General features: G+C 39.8%; 2 protein-coding genes across 5 annotated transcripts in view; one reads left to right on the forward strand and one right to left on the reverse strand.

Moving 5' to 3' along the window:
• The window catches only part of IQGAP2 (IQ motif containing GTPase activating protein 2), a 262,433-nt gene that overhangs the window by 55,189 nt on the left and 182,689 nt on the right, over window positions 1–24,555 (reverse strand). For all 4 annotated transcript variants that reach the window (XM_072958483.1, XM_072958486.1, XM_072958485.1 and 1 more), the window contains 4 exons: window positions 23,549–23,712; window positions 8,831–8,921; window positions 3,662–3,829; window positions 1,174–1,316 (listed from right to left, as the gene is read on the reverse strand). In XM_072958483.1, coding sequence (XP_072814584.1) covers window positions 1,174–1,316; window positions 3,662–3,829; window positions 8,831–8,921; window positions 23,549–23,712 — 566 coding nt within the window. The remainder of the gene's footprint in view (window positions 1–1,173; window positions 1,317–3,661; window positions 3,830–8,830; window positions 8,922–23,548; window positions 23,713–24,555) is intronic.
• Window positions 12,232–18,859, forward strand: F2RL2 (coagulation factor II thrombin receptor like 2). The gene is made up of 2 exons (XM_006197590.4): window positions 12,232–12,483; window positions 16,489–18,859. The coding sequence occupies exons 1-2, from the start codon at window positions 12,420–12,422 to the stop codon at window positions 17,559–17,561; spliced, it is 1,137 nt and encodes a 378-aa protein (XP_006197652.2). The 5' UTR covers window positions 12,232–12,419; the 3' UTR covers window positions 17,562–18,859.

Genomic DNA, 24,555 nt, shown 5'->3' on the forward strand with positions numbered 1-24,555 from the left:
GCAAAGACTGGACTCACTGCTATGGCTGATGCCTCTTATTTAGTGCGATTGGATTCAGAGGATGGGTAATTTAAACAATCAAAAGTGAAATCATATAAAAGATGCATAAATATCATTAAGAGAAGACATATGTACATTCTCAAAATCAGTAATTTTAGACTGTGTGGAATATATATGTATTTTTTTTTAACAGCATAGACTCTCCACTTTTTATTAATCCTGATCCTCCATTTCACAAAGTTATACCGAGGGCATCTTTAGATGTCACGTGAGCAATTTTTGGCTCTGAATTTTAACTCTTCAATGCTGCTTCTTCACAGTTTGAGAAATCTTTGCAACAACAGGATATGCTTTTTAAATATTGGCCATAATTTTATTTTTCAACAAAGCAGCACTAATAGTTCTTTGCCACAATGCCACTTTCCTGTAAGATGTGGGAACTTTGAATCTGTGAAATTAGTTAATAAATATGTTTTTCACTATCTTCTTGTCATTCAGGATGTCTGTGGTAATGTCAGCCCCAAGCCACAGTTTTCCCTCCGAGTTTTAGCACTGGTGATTCTGTCTCTTTGATGCTGGTGACTTTGAATGGTTCTATAAGATCTACATTTATGTGTTCTGTTTTTTTCAAAACAGAACTCAATTATTAGAAGTATCTTTTCTTTAAACACACTACAAAGCCTGGATCCATTTTCACATCTTCTGGGTCCAACTTCTTGTCTCAAGTCCAAAGCAATCTAGGCGAACATTCCTTCAAGAGTATTTCTCCCTGGGAAGCATTATTCACTTTAAAAGGATCTACATAGCTTTGTTGTAGGCTGAGGTGGGGAGAAAGAAATGACATTTTGAATACTGACAACCAAGGAATCACCACTAAGTGAGCTTCTGTGTCAGGGAAAACCTGAAGATTGATTTCTCAGGATAATCTGCTATCCTAAACAAGCTGCAAAAGCTTTCCTCCCCCCTTTCTGTTTGGTGTTGTACATCATATGGAAAACATTCTAGAAGTTAGTAACCAGGCAGCTGCCTCCAAATGTAGTTTCTCAAGACTTGACTCCATATCCAATCTTTAAACAAATTAGTTCTTCCCATCAATTCCCTGATTCAAAAACAGAAGAGCAATCACACTTATCTTCATATAGTACACTTTTCCATCAAACACCAACCTCCTACCTCAATTTCTTTTCCCATGAGCCATGATTCTTTCGGCAAGTAGGATTCAGGTGCGACCCAGGAACCCTCTTTTGCATCGATGTTGTAGTAGTAATCATATTTCTCCCGCACGGTGAATTTGAGCCATGAACCTTCAGTAGACACTGAAGAAAAAATTTGTTCAATTCTAGAGAGGAACATTGATCTCTTTGACATTAATGTAGTTTCTTCAATATAAAATAATTGAAAGAACATGTTTTTTTTTTACCAGGCATTCAGAGAGTCTAAGTTAAAATAATCAGAAATGACTCATTAAAATGGAATGAGTTCTACGTACTCAGTGGCATGTCTCTGCTAAGCCAAAGAAAAAGGAGGAGAGAGTCATGTCTAACGTTAGCACTGGATCTCAAACTTTTCAGGATAGGAATCACAAATGGTCAACAAGAAGGAAAAGCAGACAAGGAATGGATATCCCAGGTAGATATGAACAGCACCACAAGTAGAAGAGACCAATGAGGAAGAACCCTCTAGAAATACTGGTCTACTAGAAAATATACTGCATAGTCAAATTAGGATGATCACAAGTAATCATTTTATTTTTAATCACCAGTAGATGTCATATTCACAAAGGCTTTCAGAAGAATGAACACCCTTTTTAAGGCAACTCTCTCACTGGGAAGGAAAAAAGGCAAATAAAATGGTATTGGCTGTACAGATTTGTGAGTATACTCCAAACATCTGACTGGCACAGCTTAAAAGAGTAAATTTCATGGTATGTGAATTATACCTCAATAAGAAAATCAACTGTATTTCCCTGTTAGCAAAACAAAAACAAAAACAAAAACATAAACAAAAACAAAAAAACAAAAAACAACCAACTCCAAAATGAAATTCAGAAAACAGTATTTACAATGGCATCAAAAACCGTAAAACACTTAGGAAGAAATTCAACTAATGAAATGCAAACTCTATACACTGAAAACTACAAAACATTGTTGAGAGAATTAAAGAAGACCTAATTATAAGGAAAGACATACCATGTACATGGATCAGAAGACTGAACACTGCGGGGTAGGGTAGAGCTCAGTGGTAGAGCTAAGATGGCAGTATGCCTCAAATTGAGCTAAAGAGTCAATACAATCCTTAGCAAAGTCCCAGCTGACTTAAAAAAAAAAAAGAATCTAAAGTATCTCTCTGGTTTCTGAATTGGGTATCTAGGGACAGTTTTACTCCACTGACCAAAACAGGGCACATGGGAAGAAAAGGAGACAAATTTAGGGAAGAGAAGATAAACTAAGTTTCAGCCAGGATGGATTTGAAATCATGACGGGTTGTCTCTAGGAAGTCGCCCCCTGCATTAGCACAGGTATACAATTCTTTACTCATAATGGAAGAGATGTGAGGGAGTAAACAGGGCCTTGAGGGTGACCAGATGCCAAGTAAGAGAGAATGGCTGGTAGCCTTGTTTGCTTCCATTAACAGGAAATCTGCTGGCTTGAGGGGTGGAATTCCCAAGTTAGAAATACATCAGACTAATTTAAAAATAAATACATAGGGTACTTTTGGACAAATTTCCAGTTGAACTAAAAAAAGATTTTTTTTCTTTCATTCCACTTCTAAGGCTCTATACTGCCAAAACAGTTTCTTAAAGATGAAAAATACTATGTAAATGACCTATGATACAAACACACATCAGCCTAGCAGTCAGGAGACACTTTGATCCCTGACACTAGGACATAGCAAGAGCTCAATAAAAATCTATTAAAGAAATGATGGCTTGTCTCTGCCAAAAATTCATCCTTTTGGGTTTGTTATTTTCTCCCTCTGTCCAAAATCTCATAAATGTAAGTTTCTAAGTCTGAAAAAAGGGGGGGGGTGCAGGAGTTTAAACTCATAATCTAAAAGATACTCTATAGAGCTAACATTTCATGATCTGCCATTGGATTGAATACTTGCCAAGATTATTGAGCTAATCCCTTGGAGGCCAATTCACGGCACTTTATTTTGTATTTTCAAAATTATTCTTTACTCCTACTTAATATTTTACAATCATATATCATTTGTTTCAAAAAGGATTGAGAGAAATATTAGTGTAAAAATCAGGGGGAGGGTATAGCTCAGTGATAGAGTGTGTGCTTAGCATGCACAAGGTCTTGGGTTTAATTCCCAGTACCTCCGCTGAAAAAAATTTAAAAATTAAAAAATCAGTTCGTATCACTGGAGGTATGGATCAACAGCAAGATCTACCGAAAGCACGGTGTTCTTTATTGTTGTATTTTCTCAAGTCTATGCCACCCACACAAAGCCACCAAGTGAATCATAGCTTTCAAAAAAACAAAAAAAGAAGAGAGACATCTAAAAAAATTTCCTTTGCCATAGAAGATAAAACATATTTCAGAAATGTTCATTTAAAAGCAATATTTGTCTTAAAATTAAGAAAATAAAATGCCACAGAAACCATCATATTCAAAATGATATTTAGTTGGTGTTAAATGATGAAGGAGCTTACCACTTTCAGATTTTTGCTTTTTTGCCTTCGCAAGGGCATCATAGTACCTGTCAGCACATTCAGGGATTATGTCATTTGGATTATCAACGGCAGGCTTCAAAACAGACAAAATATCACTTTGTTTTTCCTTCTCCAAAAACTGATTAACATCAACGACCAGTGTAACCCCTGGGTAATGAGAAAGAAATGTTTCTGTTAATGGTTATCTTGTGCTCACCCTAGAGGCATGCAAAGATATAAGTCAACCTTTTAGGAACGCACTGGTATTAAACCTGTTGACCCTTTGAGAGTATGTACTACATATGCCCGAGACAGTCATCAAGTGTTCAGGTTGTGGGAAAAATGTATTTCCTCAGAAGTATAGTTTATCCAAAATCGCATTATTTCCTGGTGACTCTTGTGTGGTATCAAGGCAGTAGGACTTGCCTACTACAGTGATCTGTGAAATGGGGTGGACACACACTGACAACAGATATGCAGCCCTTATGCAAGTCACTAATCAGTACTGGAAAACCAGCTTTACAAAGACATGTATTTATTTTAGAACAAGTGCAATGCTATCTAAGCCATGGAAATGCTGGCATTCTCGTGTATAGTGCTAGTATACTTGCAAGATTGTTGTTAGCAACCCAAACGAATGTTCTAGAAAGACAAGAGGCACAGCTGGTGGAAATGTGCAGTGGAGTCCAGAAACTTCATTCTGGAGCCAATTTAGACACAGAAAGCATGTTATCCTATTTCAGATCTCTGCGTCTCCTCATAAATAAAACCGCATTGGACTCTTGGTTGCCTGTGGTCAATTTTTTATTATCTACTTTTCCAGGTAAGAATATTCTGGCCCAACCAATGGAACCTACTGTCTTCACAACCTGTAAATGTACTGAGTTCAAAAGGTAGAATAAAAAAATGGAAGAAACCAGGTTAAAGTACTTTTGAGATGAAAAAAAATCTCGATGAAGAGAGATGGGTATTTTTCTTTCTTTTTTTTTTTTGAACAGACACATCATACTCTACCATACAAATGCTAAATAGTATATTATTATCATCCAATTATGTTCACACGTGCATAGAACTGTGAAGGCTGACGTGTTAAGTAAAAGAGAGTTTGACTTTCAACAGCCATGAGCCCAAGTCATGTAAATCTGGAGGATCACGTAAAGACTTTCCGTGGCCAACTCCAGGTGCTGCTGAACAAGTTACAGTGGTAAGTTCTTTCATTTATAGAAGTTACTAGGAATGAGTGAGCTGCCCCCCTTTTCCTCTTCTCAAGGACAGCTTTGCAGAGTGAGAAAAATGCAGTACTGACGTTTGAGAAGTCTGTGGTCTGAGAGAAGTGGAAGAACATGCAAACGACAAAGAATTCTCACATCAATTACCTCTGATAGCTTCATCTAACCCAGTGAAATGCTATTTTCCTTAAAACATGGGTATTATAAAAGCATGCGTTTCTTGCAAACGTATGTGTCAATGTGCAAGGAGTGGGTCCATGGGTTAATTTTCCAGATAGCTGAAGTTTACTCCTTTATGTACCAGCCTTCATCTTAATAGAATCACGTTCCAGGAAAATCTAAAGCCCTGGAAAGACCCCTAACAGAACAGTTTACATCCTACTCATTTTACCCACAGTCCCTGGTACGTAATAGGTACTTAATGTTTGCTGAGAGCTGCCAGAAGAGTCCTTCACGTCATGAAAATTATACTGTGCTCTAAGACAGTGAGTGATCATTTAAGGACTATGGAGGTGTTTGGGCTACTTGGCTCCTGCACTAAATGGCCTCAAATTCCTCTTTTTAGTTTTCCTCTAATGTTATTGTCAGCTACCAATTCTTGCTCCTGTTTGAGTGCCTGGATGGGGAAGCCCAAACATCTAACTTCTTGCTAAATCATAGATTCTGATGGACTCTGAGTCGGGAAGAGACACAACCAGCAGATTAGCCTTATGCCTAAAACAAGAATAAAGAGCCTCAAAGCATCTGTCCAAGAGGTCTCCAATGAGCTGAGAAAATCAGTTCCAGTGGACAGGCTTTGAGACATCTATTTTGATGGCTTTTCTGCTTAATCTGTGGGTTGTGATTAAGTTCCAGACAATTGAGGATGTCAGATAAATGATATCCAGAAAGTTTCTGCTAAGGAACAAATTAAGAAACCTACCCCAAATCTCCTAAGAGGCCCTGCAAAATGTATGCTTTACATCTTAATCCACATACCAGCAGGGTTTCTCTAAGGCACGCATTCTCTAAAGAGGTGACATAAGCCCCAGTAGGGCAAAACCTGGTTCTCAGGAGGAGAGAGTAAAAAAATCTTTCTGCGTATAAAAGCTCAGATCTACACATGGCACATAAACTGGTACACGATATATCTGTGGTATTAAGATTTCATGGTGAAGATCAATTAGGGGAAAAAAACGAAAAGATTCCTCACGGTGCAATAGTGAAAAAAGGTTGAAATACATTGCTCTAAGGAGTCAACTGTGGAGACAAACCTACTTTAAGAAAGCAAGATGCTTCAGTGAAAATGGACATTGGGCCAAAATGAAGGAGTCTTGAGTTACTCTGCCCTTCTAAATCTTGCCTCTAGTAAAATATATGAGCCAACACATTTTCTTTTATCAACTTATCTGGGAGTGGGTTTGATACTTGCAACATGTGACCAGAATCTATTTTCAAGTCTTCATACAAAGGATGAAGAATGCTTTCAAAAGGAAGATTCAATTCCTTGTTGCAAAAACTGGAAGAGTCTCATCTCAGTTTAAGAATATAGGGTTTTACCTTTAGAGCATCTTTTTGTTGTTATATATCATAGAAGACAGTGTATCAACTCTTTCCAGGGAGAGGACAAAGGTAGAAGAAAGGATCTTTAATGTGCAAGTGTGGAGTACAAAATCACATATATTTGAAAAAAATCTCTTATATTCACAGTAAATAGAACCGTGAGTCTCAACACAATCAACTTAACATTCACAGGCCAAATATGAAAAGAACACAGAATAAAAGGAATAAAATAACATCTAAACTGGTTTGAGCTCTAAGAGAAAAAGTTGTAAACATTTTAGGCTATTCAAGTGTCTATATTACAATCTAATTTCTTAAAAGAGTTTCTTCAAACTATGGCTGTCTTCAGTTTTACATATAAATTTAAATCTCTTGTGCACACAGCTCAATTTTATTTTATTTTTTCTTAAGGATTAGAATGTTACAACAGAAAGACTTCAAAAATCCTAAGGGTATAAAAAATCAGGTTGGAGAAATACACATATTTTTCCAGGCTAAGGAAATCAAAACCAGATGTTCCTCACAGATGCCTGCAATGTTTAAAAGCACAACTTTGGAGCAAGACTAGGCATCTCAACAGCATTCTATGACCTGATACAACAGGATCGATTCTAATGACATCATGAATGGACAGGTTAATGAACTATGCTTTTAGGAATCTTGTTTTAATTTATGTAGGTTATTTCTACATGTAGGGTGTTAGCATATCAATCTTGAAGGTATTTTAGATTGCCCTGGGAAGTTTCTTATTATTCCTCTATGAAAACAGATGCTTAAAAAAAAAAAAACAAAACAGAACTATTTCAGCCAACGTGGGGATTCTGCCAATTGCTGAGTGTGTCTATTCCATTTATGGGTTCTGGACCTGGGGAAATAATCTTAGGGTGAGTTTGAGGACCCACTAGACCTACGGTGGGATGGATCTGAGCAATACCTCATTGATTGCCTGATCTTCATAAGCCCCTACTCTGACTGGTGGACCACAGAGTTTTGGGTCTCCTGGAACTAGTGTCAGTTCAGAGCCAGTGCCCAGTAATCTCTGAAAAGTCAGATTATGTCCTTTCCCCCAAGCACAGTCACCAGAGCAAACAGTCACAGGTCTCTTTGGGGGAAGCCTGGGAGAAAGATGAAGAGTGTAAATGTCGGTCATGTAGCAGAGTCCTATCCCAGTGGGACTCAGCTCAGCGCCCTCTTCATTTAAGGGGTTCTGGGTCTGCAAACAGCTGAAGTCTGGGAATTGATGGAGGGGCCATAATTTTCTGTTCTTTATGATTCAAGATATACTTCTATTCACTTGACCTCAAACTCTTCTTCCGTGTGTATAAATCAAGTAACAATTTAGTAGACTATTTATTTCACTTCTAGGAAAATCAGGATCAATCAGCAAATTTCACAGGACTCTGTGAGTCAGATTATTCTGATAACTGCTTTGACTCTGCTGTCCATTACAGGAACCATACCCACTTGTCTTTGGTGATTAAGTGCTGCCACCTGCCCTCCACCAGCCTGCCCTACAGACTTTGGACTTGCTAGCCTCTCCACAATTGAATGAGTCAATTCCTTAAAATAAATCTTCACCTTTCTTTTTTCATATATATGTGTGTATAGATAGATACTACATATGGTCTATATTTTCCAGAGAAACAGAAAATACATACATACATACATATATATATATATATATATATATACACACACATAAAGCTACATATGTAATTCCGGTTTTTTTTTTTAAGAGAAAAATATGTATGTAGTTCTTTTTCTCTGGAAAACTCTGACTATCATAATGGAAGGCATAGAGGAGAACACAGGCATTTATTAAGCAGAATAATCTAGTTTTCTAAGAATCAAGACAAAAAAACGATCAAATTATACATTAAGAGTTTGGAAATTATTTTTTGCTTTCTGGATTTTGTTCAGCAATCATCTTGATTTTGAGATCTCAGCAAAAATCTCAGATTTTTGAACTGCAAAAAGTAGTGAAACTAGTAAATCTAATTTTTGTATAAATATGCATTAAAAAACAAGGTCATAGCGTATAGCACAGGGAACAACATTCAATATCTTATGATAACATAAACTGAAAAATATGAAAAGGAATATATATATATATATATTCATGTGTGTGTGTGTATAAAACTGAATCACTATGCTTTACATCAGAAACTAACACAAGATTGTAAACTGAATATACTTCAATAAAATTAAATAAATAAATAAAAAGCAAAATGGAAAAAATATGCATTCAAGAAGTAAAGTTGGTAAGAGGGTCCCTATCTCTTCAGAAGTTGAAAACTGCATACTTTTCAAAGGTTATGAATTCAAATAAATATTCAGACATAACCAGACACAAGCAAGGCAAGTTGGAGCACAGCCAGCAAGGGGGGCAGGGGCTTACATTGTTTTGCTTTGTCCTTGTCCTTGTTGGCCTCATTGACCGCATGTTGTATCTCATCCAGCCAAAGAATTTTAGAAGCACTTTGAGGGTCCTGAGAATATTGTCATGAAATAAGAGAAAAAATAGTGAATGATGACAAAACAAAATTGATAACTGCTTTTCAGCAGCCATTTTACTATAATTTTCCCAACTCTTATTAGCAACTACCAAGCACCGTCACATATAGAACAAGCTACTGATGAAACAGACTCCAAGTCGGACCACTTCTCCCTTCTCCAGCGCCACCCCATCAGTCCAGCCCACCAGCGTCTCTCACTAGACAGCTGCATCCAGCTCCTATTTCCTTTTGTTGCTTCCAAGTTTGCCTCCTACCATGGTGGTCCTCTAAGAGAACCAGGTGATCTCTTCAAGATGGACATCTCATCACATCACTCCTTGGCTTCAACTCCTTCAAAGGTTTTCCCCTAGAGTTGGAAGGAAACAACACTCCCTTCCCATGGACTGTGGGGATCCAATGATCTAGCCCTGTTGAGCCTTCTGCCTTTACCTCAGTCTTTTGCACTCCCTGTCCCAGACCTTCACACCAGCCTCCTTCAGATCAAAACATTCTACCTGAGCTGTGTGGCCGCTATTTTTTTTCTTTTGTCACCTCCTCCAAAAAAAGCCTTCCCTGCTACCCTGGTCAATCAAATACTCTCTCCCCCAACCACTCAGTAATTGTGGTTCCCAGGATGGCCCAGTGTTCCGCAGAATACTTTCAACCTGTGGGAAACAACGCTACTTGACATGGATTAGACACTGGGACGAAAATAAAAACAAAAACATCTGAACAGAAACATGGTGATTACCCTCAAGGAGCTAACATTTTATTAGAAGAGACAGATGCATTAAAACATAATTATTATACAATGTGATCAGAGCAATATTAGTTGTAGATACATGATAGAAATAGCCAAAAAGGGATTAATTTACAGTTAGGGGTATTGAGTTGCAGGGGAAGAAAAGACTAGTTAAGGATAGCTTCAGAGAGGAAGTGATAGCAGCAATCAAAAGGTATTGAATTATCTTTACTATTTTTGACTTTTGGGTTGATTCTGATAATCTTACTCCAAATGTGGTACTGGCATATACTGTAATTAAAAAGGACTTCCAGACAACCCCATTTCATATAAACTTGCCTCAGATTATAAGTAGAATTTTTAACAGTAGAAATTCAGTATTTTTAGAGAAGATGAAATAGTCCATTAAAAAAAGGAAACATTCACATATTTGTATGAATAAGTGTCATGTACTATAGCCCAAAGCAAGACTATGATGAACAGAAGGTAGGTTACTGGAGCCCTGGAGAATCAGCTCCATCATTTACGACTCAAGATGGATGGGGGGCAGGAAGGAGAAACAGCACTCCCCAGCTTCTCCGGCAGGCTTCAACCGTATTTCCCTCAGAGCCTATCAGGAGATGATATACAAAAAAGGCTCTGAAAATGAGATAAAATATCTGTTATTTCTTCCTGTAAACTCTGGGCTCACAGAGACCATTGGGGAAGGCTTGGCTCCTGCTTCCACAATCACCTCTAGCTAGATCTGCCACATGGGAACCACCAGCTGTTAGCACGATTCTCCATTTCTTGGGAGAACGAATACGGAAGGTTCAAAGAGGAAGCAAGATGGGAAACTGAAGACTAAAGGAGGAAAGAAGAGACAAGGGAGCAGGAAGTCTATTTCCTCTGTTCCTAAGCCAAAGAGAACCCAAATACTCCCCAAGGGACAGCCTAAAAACCACGCTCCACACAAGTTCATGTCTGTCTGTCTCAGTTTTTTTGAAGAGTATATACCAGATTCCTTCATAACTTATCACTGGAGAAGATGCACCCTAGAAACTTTCACCCAGATGAGAAGGAAGTTACAATCCCACCTCAAAGCAGAAAGTATCCGTTTTGTAAGCCAAACCCAAGAGAGGCTTTGCAAATCAAATGAATTTAAGTCAAGAATTTAAATCATGACTCACTGAGCTGAAGGCTGCTAGAGGTATATGCCAAACCAAGGGTAAAAATCAAGTCCTACCAGTGTGTAAGGTCCCCCTTTCAACTGCTCTCTAAAAGCCTGGGAATAGTACATTTATGGGATGGCCACGGCTATACCGCCAGCTAAACATGAATTACAAACAGGCCAAGGCAACGAACTAGGCCATCTGTAAATCAAGTAAAAAATTCCTGAATTTAGATGTTTCCTTGAAAATTTTAACTGAAATAAGTACACTCTCTTCAGTATTTTGTGTTTTTTTTGGTTACTATTTCTATAATGAAATAACATTCTATCTCAGTTTGTCCTACCATGTATTATTTGGCTGAAGTATTAGTGACTTTTGATTGTGAAACTCTTGGTGTGATGAAATTTAATCAAGATGTGAAAAGTTCACACATCAATTCCTTCCAGCCTTATTTCTTATTCTTAAATCTTATGAAATTTGCATTTTCTGATTCTTGCTGCATTTTATAGTCAACAGGCTATTGGGTGTTCTGGCTTAGTGTTTGTTTTGTTAATTATAGGAAAATTTGTTACAATGCAGTTTTTTAAACTACATTATTAAATTATATTCTCCAGAATATAACTACTTTTAAAAGCTTATATGCTACACGACAAAGTGAATGTGCTTACCATTACTGAGTTGTACACTTAATAATAGATAACATAGTAAATTTTATGTTATGTATATTTTGCTACAATTAAGAAAAAAAGCTTATGGTAAACCTGCTCACCAAAACCCATGGGATAAAGGGAATCACCTGCGTTTTAATGTTGTTTTATGATTTTAGTTTAATCAAATAGTATTTTTTTTGCAGGAGCCCTTTTTATCTGACTCTATAGGATTGTTGAATGGCTCAGAATATATTGAGCTGTGGCAAAACAAAACACTATGAAATCAAGTTTTGGTCAAGCACTGACGACAAATTTAGACCAATGTGACACTGATAGAGAATATTCAACGTAGTCAAGTGCTTAAAATAATTTTAACTTAAAAAAAAGTTTCCTTTCCATGATTCACTGAATCTACAATTATGTAATGAATTTAGGAATTAAGATTTGAAATAGCTGGGAGGATAAAGGGAAGGATAATTTCTGACAGCTCAGTTACTAAATAGAAATTATACTCTGGAACTTCATTTTTAAAATGGGTGAAAATGAGATACGGGACAGACTCAAATCAAACCGCCGCTCAGCGTCTGTTCCCAGCTTATTTCTGTAAAGGACTATTCCGGGCATTCATCCAACACACGTAAATACAGTGGGTGGGAATTACAGCGTCAACCCAGAATGGACTACGAGGGCTGGGTAAGAGTTAAGTGACTTTTTCCGGGGCTAATTTAACACACTCAGAGGCTCAGCCTGAGTCATGCGCACTGAAACATGAGTGCTGTCACACCCTTTCCCTGCAGAGGACACAGGCAAGTTTCCTGTCTGCAGAGCACACAGGAGAACACACTTGTCCAGAGGGAACCAGGTTTCCATTTGGTGCCAACACATGAACTGAGGTGAAACCGTACTTCCTAATTTTATACATTTGAGAAACAGGACTCAGATCATCAAGATGAAAGCTGTCATCTTCGCAGCAGTTGGAACACTGCTCCTGTCGCGCACTTCTTTTCAAAGCGGTAAGCTCTTGTCTCACGGGGAAGAATGGGGGTGCTGGTGTGTGTCACAGGAGTCACCTGAACATTTCACACAGACTGCACCCCAACAGGCAGAGCCTGATTCTAGTTATTAAAAGGTGGACTCCTGGAAGTGAACAGATATAGTTTGTCCATTCTGTTCAAATCTTGTCAGAGACGGAGTGTTCTCTGCTGGTATTTAAACATTTGTGGCAGAGTCAAGACTTCAGGGCTCTACAATTAGGCCACGAATCCATTTTCTTTATAAGGTTTTGATTTTCTGAAAATTTCCTCTGATTTGGCCAAGATAACATTTTTTCAAGAGATTAAAAAACAATCCTCTGTTTATACCTCCTGGTGAGGCACACATGGGGTAAACAAGAGTACTTCCCAAAAGACAGAGGAGTCTGCTTTCAATAGTAGTGATGCTAATGAATTAGTAATTCCCCAAAGAACTATGTGTTTCCTGTCACTCAATAAAATGTTAGCCTGGGGGTAGGGGGGGTGGTATAGCTCAAGTGGTAGAACACACGCCTAGCATGCACAAGGTCCTGGGTTCAATCCCCAGTACCTCCTCTTAAAAAAAAAAAGTTAGCCTGTAACTTTGTGCTTGCTCCAAAATTAACCAATTTGGGACAGGGGTGTCCACAAACTGGGGTTCTGCTCCAGCCAACTTTGTTAGGAGCTGGAGAGAAGGGACGAGAGAACAATGGATAGGGTGAGGGGACCAAAATTAAACAAAAAACAACCTCTACACAGGAACGCTGTTTACACTGCTAGTTGGAATTGTGGAGGTGACACTACGAGTAGTGTAACTCATGTGGGATTTACCGGTAGTATAAAAGAGTGCTCTTTCTGGGAGTGGATGAACCAAAATGAAGCAGAAAAGCAAAAGAAAAGAGGGTTGCGGAGGCAGTTCCTTTAAGGCACTGGTGGGGTCTGGGGAAGTGAAAAAGGTGGGGACGGGTTTAAAGGCGACAAAGTGAAAGGCGGTGAATTTGCTCTCTTTGAGAGGGTTTGGGGAGAAATGTGAACAAGAACCCATTGTCTAGGGGCTGAAGGCTGCACCCTCTGGATTAGTCCCTCTCCAAGGCCTTTTCCCAGGCTGGAAAACATTTCAGAAACATCATGTAAAATGGAACTCTGTATAAAAAAATTCAAATAAGTAAGTTTTATATATGTACATAAAACTTAACAATGAGTACTATTAGAGGAAAACCAGCCTCTAAGGAATAAAAGAGTTATTCAAGCTGACTCACATCCAGAATTCTCATGAAAATGGAAGCAAGCCTTGTTCACAGTCACTGTAGCATGTTTGGAGGCATGATGTCTTGCTCAACCACTTGGATTTTCGGAAAACTGACAAACATCTGGTTTCAACAGCTCTCTTATCAGATCTTGAAGGGAAATAGCATGTTCTTCAGTCGCTGTTTTCCAGCTTTGTGCCTGTCTGTAAAGGCACTTCTCTGGGTGATGTCAGATGCAAGAATTTTCCAAAATGCAAAAGTGAACAGAAGGATTTGTGTGGCTGAACTCAAATGTCACACAACAAGCCTTCCAAGTTCACACTGAAACACAGGCATAGGGGAGTATCACTTCCCAGACTTTTCTTTCCTTTTCTTTAATCTTTCCTCCCTTAAACGACACTGCAACACCTCCTCATCCTGGCTTGTTCAGGCAACACTCTCCCTCTGTGTTACACCCCGAATTCAGCTTTGCAACTTCAAGGTTATGAGGGAGGCTTCGATTTCACCTGGGGGCGAACTGGGAGAGGTTAAAGCAGGAAGAGAAACTGGCTTTGAATAGAAGAACCCTGCTACTAAACATTAACCTCAAGTATTCAACGTGTAGGAACTCAGAGGCCACACGGAAAGCCGTAACTGGCAGACGGCAGCATTTTAAATCCTTAACTACTGGGTTTGTATTCAACGCAAAAGCCTATCTTAAGGTAACATTAGAAATTTGAGAGAATCTGCTTTCTCTCCACATCAAGGATTAATTTATGGAAAATTACGTAAAGATCAACAGGTTTGAGTATTAAGGTTTACCTTGTTTTTGAAACTGATCTTTCAAGAATTAGGATTAGTGTCAACATGCCACGGAATGCCAAATACTTACGGCGTGTAGTTCTGATTCTATCCTTTTTAAAAAATTTCCAACTTATTAGATCACATTACTGGTTTCTTCTTCTGATTTTTCTTCCTTTGTCCCCTTTCCCCTTAAAATCTGGCATTTCCCCTCAAGCCTGTGTGTGAGTTCTTTGTCTCACATCTCTCCAAGGCCATTCAACTACTCCCACTAAATTAAACTCCGGTCTCTCCACAGACTAAAAAATCCCTACCTCTCGTTTGGGTTCCTGACATGCTGGTCTCCTTATTTAAGTCTTCTAACCTGTCGTGGGACATTTTACATACTAGTAGCTCACCAGCAATTCAAGCTCGGGAACACTCAAAAGTGAGACCTTTAGCTTCTCCCTGTGTGGCCCCCCCAACCCCCTGCCCCGTCCTCCTCTCCCCCAAGTCATCTAGAGTACAGCCTTCCAAGTCACTTTTGCTTCCTGTTTCTCCCGCACCGTCTCCATAGCCAGTTGGATGCCAAGTCCCTTTAAGTCTCCATTACAGAGTCTCATGTGTTTCTCTTCACCTCTCCACGGCCACTGCTCTAGCAACTTGAGTTTAAATGATTATGGTAGCTTCCAAATCAGGTCCCCTTGCCTCTTAATTTCTTATCTTTTTAGTCTCTTCTCTATACCATCACCCAAGTCATCTCAAACACAAGTCAAATCACAGTTATATTAGTTTCCTATTGCTGCTGTAACAAATTCCCACAAATGTAGTGGCTTGAAACACAGATTTATTATATTTCTGGAAATAATAAATCCTAAAATCAAGGTGTCACCAGGGCAGCACTCATTCTGGAGGTTCCAGGGGATAACCTGTTTCCTGGCTTTCATCAGCCTCAAGAGGCATGGGCATTCCTTGGCTCACGGTTCCTTCTTTCACCTTCAAAGCCAGCACCGTAGCATTTCCCACTATCTCCAACTTTGACCCTCTTGCCTCCTCTTGTGAGGAGTCTTAAGATTACATTTGGCCCACTGGCCAACCCAGGATATTCATTCTATCTCAAGACTCTGAAGCACATTTGCAAGGTTTCGCCATATAAAGTAACGTATTTTCTGGTTCCAGACATTTAATGGATGGGCTCTTTGGGGAGCCATCATGCGGTCTACCACAACAGCCATCCCTCTATTCATAATTTTGTCTGTGTGCAACCCAGCAGCATGAATAGGCACATGATTTCTCAGTACAGTTTAGGAGGCCTTCAGAGATTTGGCTGTAACTTACTCTTTCAAATTCGTCTCTCAGATGCACCTTATTTGCACAAGACAATGTATTTCTGTGCATCTTCCCCATTAGTCTGAGAACTGAAGACAGGGATGGTGTTTATTTAAAACTGTATCACTGGCATTTAAGTGTGCAATAAACATTTGCTAAATTAACATATCTGACATTGCCAGATGTCATGTCGGCCTACACAATGCCTTTGCCCATTTGTCACCTACCAGAATCTTTTGCTTCTATTAAATTCTCTCTCCTTATAAACCTTGCTCATCTTTGTTCATCGCATCTCTTCCTCGACATTCTGCTCAAACATCTAATCTATTAACTATCGTCTGGATGCCTATACAGTTTATAATCAATACATTAGCCTCTGAGGGTCTGATGTGCTATTTTTGTTTCCTCTGGCAGTGCTATAAACTCCTTACATGCAAGGAGTTGTCATCTAGTCTGTGCTCCCGTGTGGGTGAGTATGGTGCTGGCGCGTAAGATACACCTTAAGTGCATTCCTGTTGATTACCTGATCTGTAACCATTCTTTTAAATAAAAATGACCCTAAACTCTACAAACACTGAAATTTTGTAGCATAAAACATTTAGTTTTATTGTCTCCTGAACCACAGATATGGTTCAGTAACAAATCATACGTTAATACTTCCTTTCAATTACAGGGATAAAATATAAAGCAGACAACTCGGCAGAGCCAACCTTACCTATTAAGACTTTCCGTGGAGCTCCTCCAAATTCTTTTGAAGAGTTCCCCCTTTCTGCCATAGAAGGCTGGACAGGAACCACCACAAGCATAAAAATTAAGTGCCCTGAAGAAAGTGTTTCAAATCTCCACGTGAATAATGCTACCATGGAGTACCTGAGCAGCTCCTTAAGTACCAGACTGATACCTGCCATCTACATCCTGGTGTTTGCAGTAGGTGTGCCGGCCAACGTGGTGACCCTGTGGATGCTCTTCTTCAGGACCAGAACCATCCATATGACCATCTTCTACACCAACCTGGCTGTGGCAGACTTTCTCTTTTGTGTTACACTGCCCTTTAAAATAGCTTACCATCTCAATGGGAACAACTGGGTATTTGGAGAGGTCCTGTGCCGGATGACCACAGTCATCTTCTACGGCAACATGTACTGCTCCATTCTGCTCCTAGCCTGCATCAGTATCAGCCGCTACCTAGCCATTGTCCACCCTTTCACTTACCGTGCGCTGCCCAAGCGCACCTATGCCTTGCTAACGTGTGGGCTGGTGTGGGCAACGGTTTCCCTATATATGCTGCCACTTTTCTTTCTGAAGCAGGAGTACTACCTTGTACAGCAGGACATCACCACCTGCCATGATGTCCACAACACATGCGAGTTCTCATCGCCTTTCCAACTCTACTACTTCATCTCCTTGGCATTCTTTGGATTCTTAATTCCATTTTTGGTCATTGTCTACTGCTATACAGCCATCATTCGGACGCTTAATGCATACGACCGTAGATGGTTGTGGAATGTTAGGGTGAGTCTCCTCATTCTTGGGATTTTTACCATTTGCTTTGCTCCGAGCAACATTATACTTATCATTCACCATGCAAACTACTACTACGACAACACCGACGGCTTATACTTCATCTATCTCATAGTTTTGTGCCTCGGTAGCTTCAATAGTTGCCTAGATCCATTCCTTTACTTTCTCATGTCGAAAATCACAGATCACTCCACTGCATACCTTACAATGGTGAAATCATCTTAGGGAGCATGGAAAAGATATTTGTGAAAACATACATTCTTGGGCTAATATATGCATAGCGCAAGGAGCTCTATTCTCTAACTCCATTTTTGAGCTCCTAAGAAGTAGTCCCTCCAAATAAAACATGACACGAGCACTAACTTGCAAAAAAACCCAAAAAACAAAAACCCACTATCAGTATTTTAAGAATGTCAATGCAAGAGAAAACATACCACTGCTTTCTTTACGGCAACACACACATTTGCCTGAGTGGTCCTTCAAGCTCTCTAAATCTCCATCTTCCCTACTTCTAAGTGGTTTCTACTTTAGACGATGTGGAGGAGGAGGAGGATGGAACAAGGGGCAAGGGCGCAGCACGGGGAGAAGTTAAGATCTCAGCTTTTGGTATCTGGTCTCATTTTTAATTCTTCTGCCTCCTTCACTCCCATGCTGGTGGCTGCCTCATCAGCTGATTCTATGTGTGTAATGTCTCTCCCTAGGGTCCGTTATCCTGGTCCCATCTTTGCCTCCTAACCATTCTCATCACTGCCAGTCTATCCTCCATTTACAGGGCCACTGCCAGATTAATCTTCCTCAAACATCAAACTGAACACATCACTCAAAATCTCCAGTTCAGAAACCTCCACTGACTCTCCACTGCTGTGGACAAGTGATAAATGTCTAGCTCGGCATTCAGGACTGAAGTTCTAACTTGATTTCCCAATAAACCTTGCATGTGACTCAGGCACCAGCCGAGCTGCTTGCTTTGCTGTGATCTTGATTTCACCTCTCTCTGCCCCTGCCTCTAACTGAAAAGCTTTTTCTAACATGTTTGCTTTAATTCTTTCCATCTCTTGAAGTCCTCAAAGGACCATCCTTCTCTGACTCTCAGTCTAGAAGTTCATTTTTCTCATCTCAACCTTCAAAGCATTTTGTGGTATTTTTATTATGGCATTTACAGATAGGTCATTTATAAACAAATATTAATTCCATAAACACTTATTAAGCATCAGGGGTAGTAGAGGGGCTTGTCCTCTCCCTCCCCTATGCTCCTTTCTGCTACACTTCATGTAGCAATGCTAGGCCCAAGTCTTCTCAGGGTCTCTGGAGCCCAGCTCCATGCTGTGCACATCATGTGGTTGAATGAATGAAAGACTAAAATCCCAAAGCATCTAAACAGCATGGAAGCCAATTAAGTTCATACTGAGAAGGCATATTCTGTATCACATGAGACGACATCATTTTTGGTTGGCCACGTTAGAAAAAAAAAGAAGAAGGCTAAGAATATACTCAGGAGGTCATTTAGAAATTTAAGATAATGGCTCCATTATTTTGGTTCCTTATACATAGTTTTTAATGGAGAAATAATACTCTGTTATAAACACCCAGTATATTCCTATAGGTAAATGACAAAATTTCCCTCAGTTTGGAGATTAAACAGGAGGTGGGATATTAGTGGTTAAGGGCACGCAGGATTCCTGAGATGAATTTTCAAGTCTGCAGGAATATGCATTGACCATATACTTTGTAGTGACCACCAAAACAATAAAAAGCATATTAAATGCATATTTTTGAGTTTGTAGAGTTTCCTATTTCTTTGGACTTAGGTTAAAAAAATGTACATGATGATTACTTACAGTGTGTATGTGTGTGTGCGTGTGTGTGCGTGTGTGTGCGTGCGCGCGCAGTTACATGAAGGGTAAAAATCAGGTAAACACTAAAGTCAGCAAGAAGAACAAATCTAAAGCAAGTTTCAAGCTGACAAAATGTTCAACAGGAGAATCTGGCTTCTGCAAAGTCATCAATTATAATACAGTTTTACCTACAGAAAAATTCAGCAATATTCATTTGTTAAAAGCACACTTAATTTTTATGCAGTAAATATGCATACAGCAAAATCTAACCTTCTTCGAGGGTATAATTCATACGTTCTCAAGCAAGGCCTTCCATTTAAAAATAGCTCACAATTCACTGTCTCCAATGAACAGACCTAGGAGGTGTGTTCTCTGGTAAGTATATGTCAACATGCCCCCTACTCAGTCCTTCCCCAAAAGAGACAGAAGGAATTTGGTGCCTAGACAAGGTTATACTTGAAACACTATTAACCAAGGACCAAGAATTCTCACCAACTTACATCACTGTTCTCAATCTTTCATCAGACTGAGCATCCATTCTATTAAGATGTTATCCATTGTGACTTTCAATGGCTGTACACTGTGGCACATGCTTTACCTCGTCTTGAAAACACCAGTAATGTAATTTTCCTCTATTTTCCCAAGGCTAGACCTCTGGTAAGCAAGGTACAGGAATAGCCCCGTAAAAAAACAATGGAAAAATTCCAGATATTAAAGCAGCAGAGGTTAAAAAACAGAGACCCCACCAAATAATAGAATCAGATTTTTTTCCCCCCTAGGGAAAGAGAATGGGCTGAGAAAAGAAAGTTTGAAAATTAATGGGAAGAGAAAGAAACATGTGTTTAAAAGTAGCAGTGTAACCAAATCAGATTCACTGCTTGGAATAGTAGCAGTTTTGGTCTCTTAATTACTGCCAATGTAGTTCAAGCCCCTAATTTATAGGTCAGAAGTAGTTTAATGCCTGAGCTCTAATCCAGATCCCTTGGCTCTTATTAAATGCTCTGATTACACTATTAAAGCAGTGCTTTCACACTTAGGCTGGATGCCCCACAGAGAGCTGGCAGAGCACAGACACCCAGGGGAGACTCCGAGTGCCCTGGACAGGTGCTGTGGAATTCCAACTTATCTACAGCCCTTGGCCTGGGGTGCTCAGGAGGGGACCGTCCCTGCCTGCCTATGAAAGATTTGTGAAGTCCAGCTCACCTCAAGGACAAACCCCCATGTGGCTGTGGGTAGAGAGAAATCCAGATCTATGTCTGTCTTTGCCCATAGGTCAGTCTTTCCGCAAAAGACCCAGTAGGAATTTGGTGCCTACACAAGGCTATACTTGAAATATCATTAACCAAGAACCAAAAATTCTCACCAACTCACATCACTGCCCTCAGTCTCCGTGTGATGTCTGTGTCTGGTACCCAGCAGATCCCAGCTTGTGGACAGAACAGACCGTGTGCCTACGTGGCAGCCAGCAGTGCCCAACAATAACACCAGCTACATTAATTAAGCACTTATTTTGGGTGAGCTGCTTCATTCTAAATGCATTTCACTTACACACACACATACATCTTCATAATTAACTGTACAATTATATGTTAATTGATAAAATATTTTAAAAATTACTACAGAACCATTTAAGCCTACTGTAATCCTAGAAGGCAGGCACTATTAGTCTCAGTTTGCACAAGTGAAAATCAAAGCACAGAGAATTTTGGTGACTTGACAAAAATCTCTAGCTAATTTGTGCCAAAGCCAAGACTAGAATGATGCCTGTCTATCTCCCAAGCTAGTAACTTCAGCTTCCAGTGCTGTGCCATGTGCTACGGCCTCAGCCACAGCAGTGGGAACAGAGGCGGCAGCTCAGGCGTCCTAGCTGACAGGGTCCTCTCTCCTCCCCCTGGGGTGCGGGGACATGACGCCTGGCCGGAGCCTCACCCTCCCTCCCACTCACTGGCCTGGCACCGAACCTGAGCCTCAGGTCCCTTCACACCAGCTGAGACGGCACCCACCCCCACAGTGGCTGCGAGGCTCAAATGAGCATGACTTAGGTGAGGGCATCCATGAAGCACAGAGATAATGCTGCTGCCACCCCTGGCGGAGGGCAAGGAGCACAGACGGTCCCACCATGGGGGGGGGGTATTTCCTTCAGCTCTGATGAGGCCATTTAGTAATGTGGAATGAATAGGATTTATATTGTTGTTTTTTCACTGTTACTGAATTTTAATTAATTAATTAATTGGTTGTAGGTAATTAGGTTGTTCATTTTTAAAATTTTTTGTGGGGGAGAATTAGGTCTGTTCGTTTGTTTTAATGGAGGTACTGGGGACTGAACCCAGGATCTCACGCGTGCTAAGCGCATGCTCTACCACTGAGCTATGCCCTCCACCCCGAATTTTTATTGGGGAGAATTTTCTTTTTCCTTAGGTAATACATCACAGGCAATGGTTCAAAATGAAAAAGATTCAAAAATACATCCTCTTCTTCCCTAGCCACTCAATTCTCCTCTCCAGAGGCAACCACTTCTCTGTATTCCTAGAGGCTGGATGGTGTCAAAATATTTCTAATGATGCGAGGTGAAGTTAGTTGCTGTGAAGGGAACACCTGTATTAGGGCGGTAGGTCTTGTTTCAGAAACTAGAGAAGTTACTGGGGGAACTGGCCTTTTGTGAGTTGTTTACATTGTTTTTTGAAAATCTAAGAACACTGAGTAACATATGCACTCCATAAAAAATAAAAAATCCAAGCAGTACGAAAACAGAGTGAAAAGGAAGTCCCATCGACACCAGCCTTCTAGTTCATCTTCCAGAAATATTTTATACACAAAAAGCATACATACATGGACCCATTTCTTTGCATGTGGAAGCCTGCTTTTTATATTTAGCAATATCCACTTATTCTTTCTGATGGCCACACAGTATTTCACTGTATGGATGTACTGCAATTTATGTAACCAGTCCCCTCTTGATGGACACTCAGGCTCTTTTTGGTTTTTCACTATTATAAATAATGCGGCAATAAATGTGCTTTTCCAGCTGCCTTAATGCTCCACAATACAGGTCTCTGAATCAGACCAGGGCATAGTCCAGAACTAATTACTTCATGGATAGCTTTGGATAATTTACTTCGTTTCATTATCTGTAAGATAATGATAATGATACTTAATTTATAGAGCTGTTACAAATTATTATGTGGACTGTATGAGATAATATATATATATATATATATATATAAAGTACCTAATATCATGTTTGCAAATAGCAGGTGCTCAGTAAATGATTGCTCTAACCAAAGATGTTCTTCCTGTTCCAGATGAGGCAGTTCCTGGGTTCTAAAGACCTATACAAACGAGACACCCACTTCTTTCTGATTGGGTTTGCACCCGGGAACACGGCAGCTACAAGTGGCTAGGTCCCACGTGGCATCAGTGACAGGTCAGAAAAGCCTCTCCACTCAGCCCAGTAGTCTTGCAAAGTGGCTACTATCTGTAGCATGTCTCATAACGACAGTACAAACTGTGCAGCCACATAAAACCCTCTGCTCTTCCATGGGACCTGGCCAGGTCAGCTTCCTCCCATGCCTAGAACAAACCAAGCTGGTACCCACCTCGCTCTGCCATTAGCTGCCTGCATCATCCTGCCTCCCACTCACACCTAACCGACTCTCTCTTGTCTTTCAGGAACAGCTCCTGTTCCTTCTCCACACCTCTTAGGATTCCAATTCCCAGAAATTCTAACCATCTCTGACACTTTGAGCATTTCTTGTTATGACACTGCCACATATTCACTTCTATTGCTATTTAACTGTTCTCTATGAGAATGCCTCATAGAGCCTCAGTAACTTCTAAGCATCTTGAGGATAAAGATAGAACATTCAAATGGTATCACATGTTCCCTGTATCTCCCTTTCCCCTACTGTATGCTACATACCACACTCTGACTGCAGTATGTGCTTGGTAAATATCCAGTGACTTGCACTGCGACAAGAGCTCACCCACAGCTGAGTTTTTAGTCAAAGAGTGGAAGCAGTTGTCAGCTCTGAAGCTGGTTTGCTCTTCACATTTGACACCAGGAAAGTACCAGCCCTATTAACTTCCAATCTGATCCAAATAGCATGTCTGCTATTTGCAGACACGATATTAGGTACTTTATGTACATGTATATTATCTCATACAGTCCACATAATAATTTGTATCTGCTCTACCAATTAAGTATCATTATTGTCATCTAACAGATAATGATAACGAAATGAAGTCTAAGTAAATTATCCAGACAGACACAGATAAGCAGCTCATGAGCTTTAGGAAAAATGGGGTAAAAAACCTTCTCTTACCCCTCTCCCTGACCGGGTCTGTAAATTTAGAAGAAACACACCTACTAAGACTTACCATGACCTTCTGAGTTTTAGCATGGTACAAAACATCCTGGTAGTGCTGGGCAGAGTCTGGGTCCACATCTTTAATCTTGGCAGTGGGTAACAGCAGACTGTCTAAGGTTTTCAAAGGATTTCCTTCATCAATGGTTTCATTGATGTACCCTACAGCTACAATTCCTAGAAAATGAAGAAAAAATTTCCTTTCAAGTTGCAGCACATTGTAAGTTTTCTAGAATCACCTACAGCAAAGATTGTGTTAGAAGGGGGCGGGGAACCACACACACAAACTGTGAGAACCAACAAAAACGGCTAAGGTGTACACAGCAGGTCAACGAACAGAACTCAGCTGTGTCTCTACACACTTGCAATGTGCAATCTGAAAATGAAATTAAGGGAGAATTTCATTTATAACATATTCCAATGACAAATACAATTACAAAAAGAATGAACACTTGGGAATAAATTTAGCGAAACAAACACAAGACATACACTCAAAATTACAAAACACCACTGGAAAAAAAACCTTAAATAAATGGAAAAATCATCTCACATTCATGGATAAAGACTTAATATTGTCAAGATGGAAATACCCCTCAAACTGATCTGCACATACAGTGTAACCTCTATCAAAATCCCAGCTGACCTTTTTTTTTTCCAAAAACACGAATTGACCAGCTGATTCTAAAAGTCATGTGGAGATGCAAGGGAACAAGAAATAACCAACACAACGTTGGAAGAAAAATATAGTTGGAGGCCTCTTTCCATCTGCAAAACTTACTGCAAAGCTAAAGTTAATACCATCTGATACTGACATAAAGACAGACATACAGATTAATGAAAATAGAATTTAGAGTTCAGAAATAAGCCCTTACATTTACATTTACATTGATTTTTGACCAAGGGTGCCAAGACAATGCAAGAGGTATAAGCAATAATCTTCATAACAAATGGCACAGACAACTGAATGTCCACATGCACAAGAATGAAGGCGAATTCCCTACATCACATCATACACAAAAA

This window comes from Vicugna pacos, chromosome 3 (genome assembly GCF_048564905.1).
Source record: "Vicugna pacos chromosome 3, VicPac4, whole genome shotgun sequence".
Taxonomy (NCBI): domain Eukaryota; kingdom Metazoa; phylum Chordata; class Mammalia; order Artiodactyla; family Camelidae; genus Vicugna; species Vicugna pacos.

Coding starts and splice junctions, on each gene's coding strand:
- F2RL2 (XM_006197590.4), top strand. CDS start 12,420: ATGAAAGCTGTCATCTTCGCAGCAGTTGGAACACTGCTCCTGTCGCGC. Junction 12,484..16,488: donor GCGCACTTCTTTTCAAAGCG/GTAAGCTCTTGT, acceptor TTTCAATTACAG/GGATAAAATATAAAGCAGAC.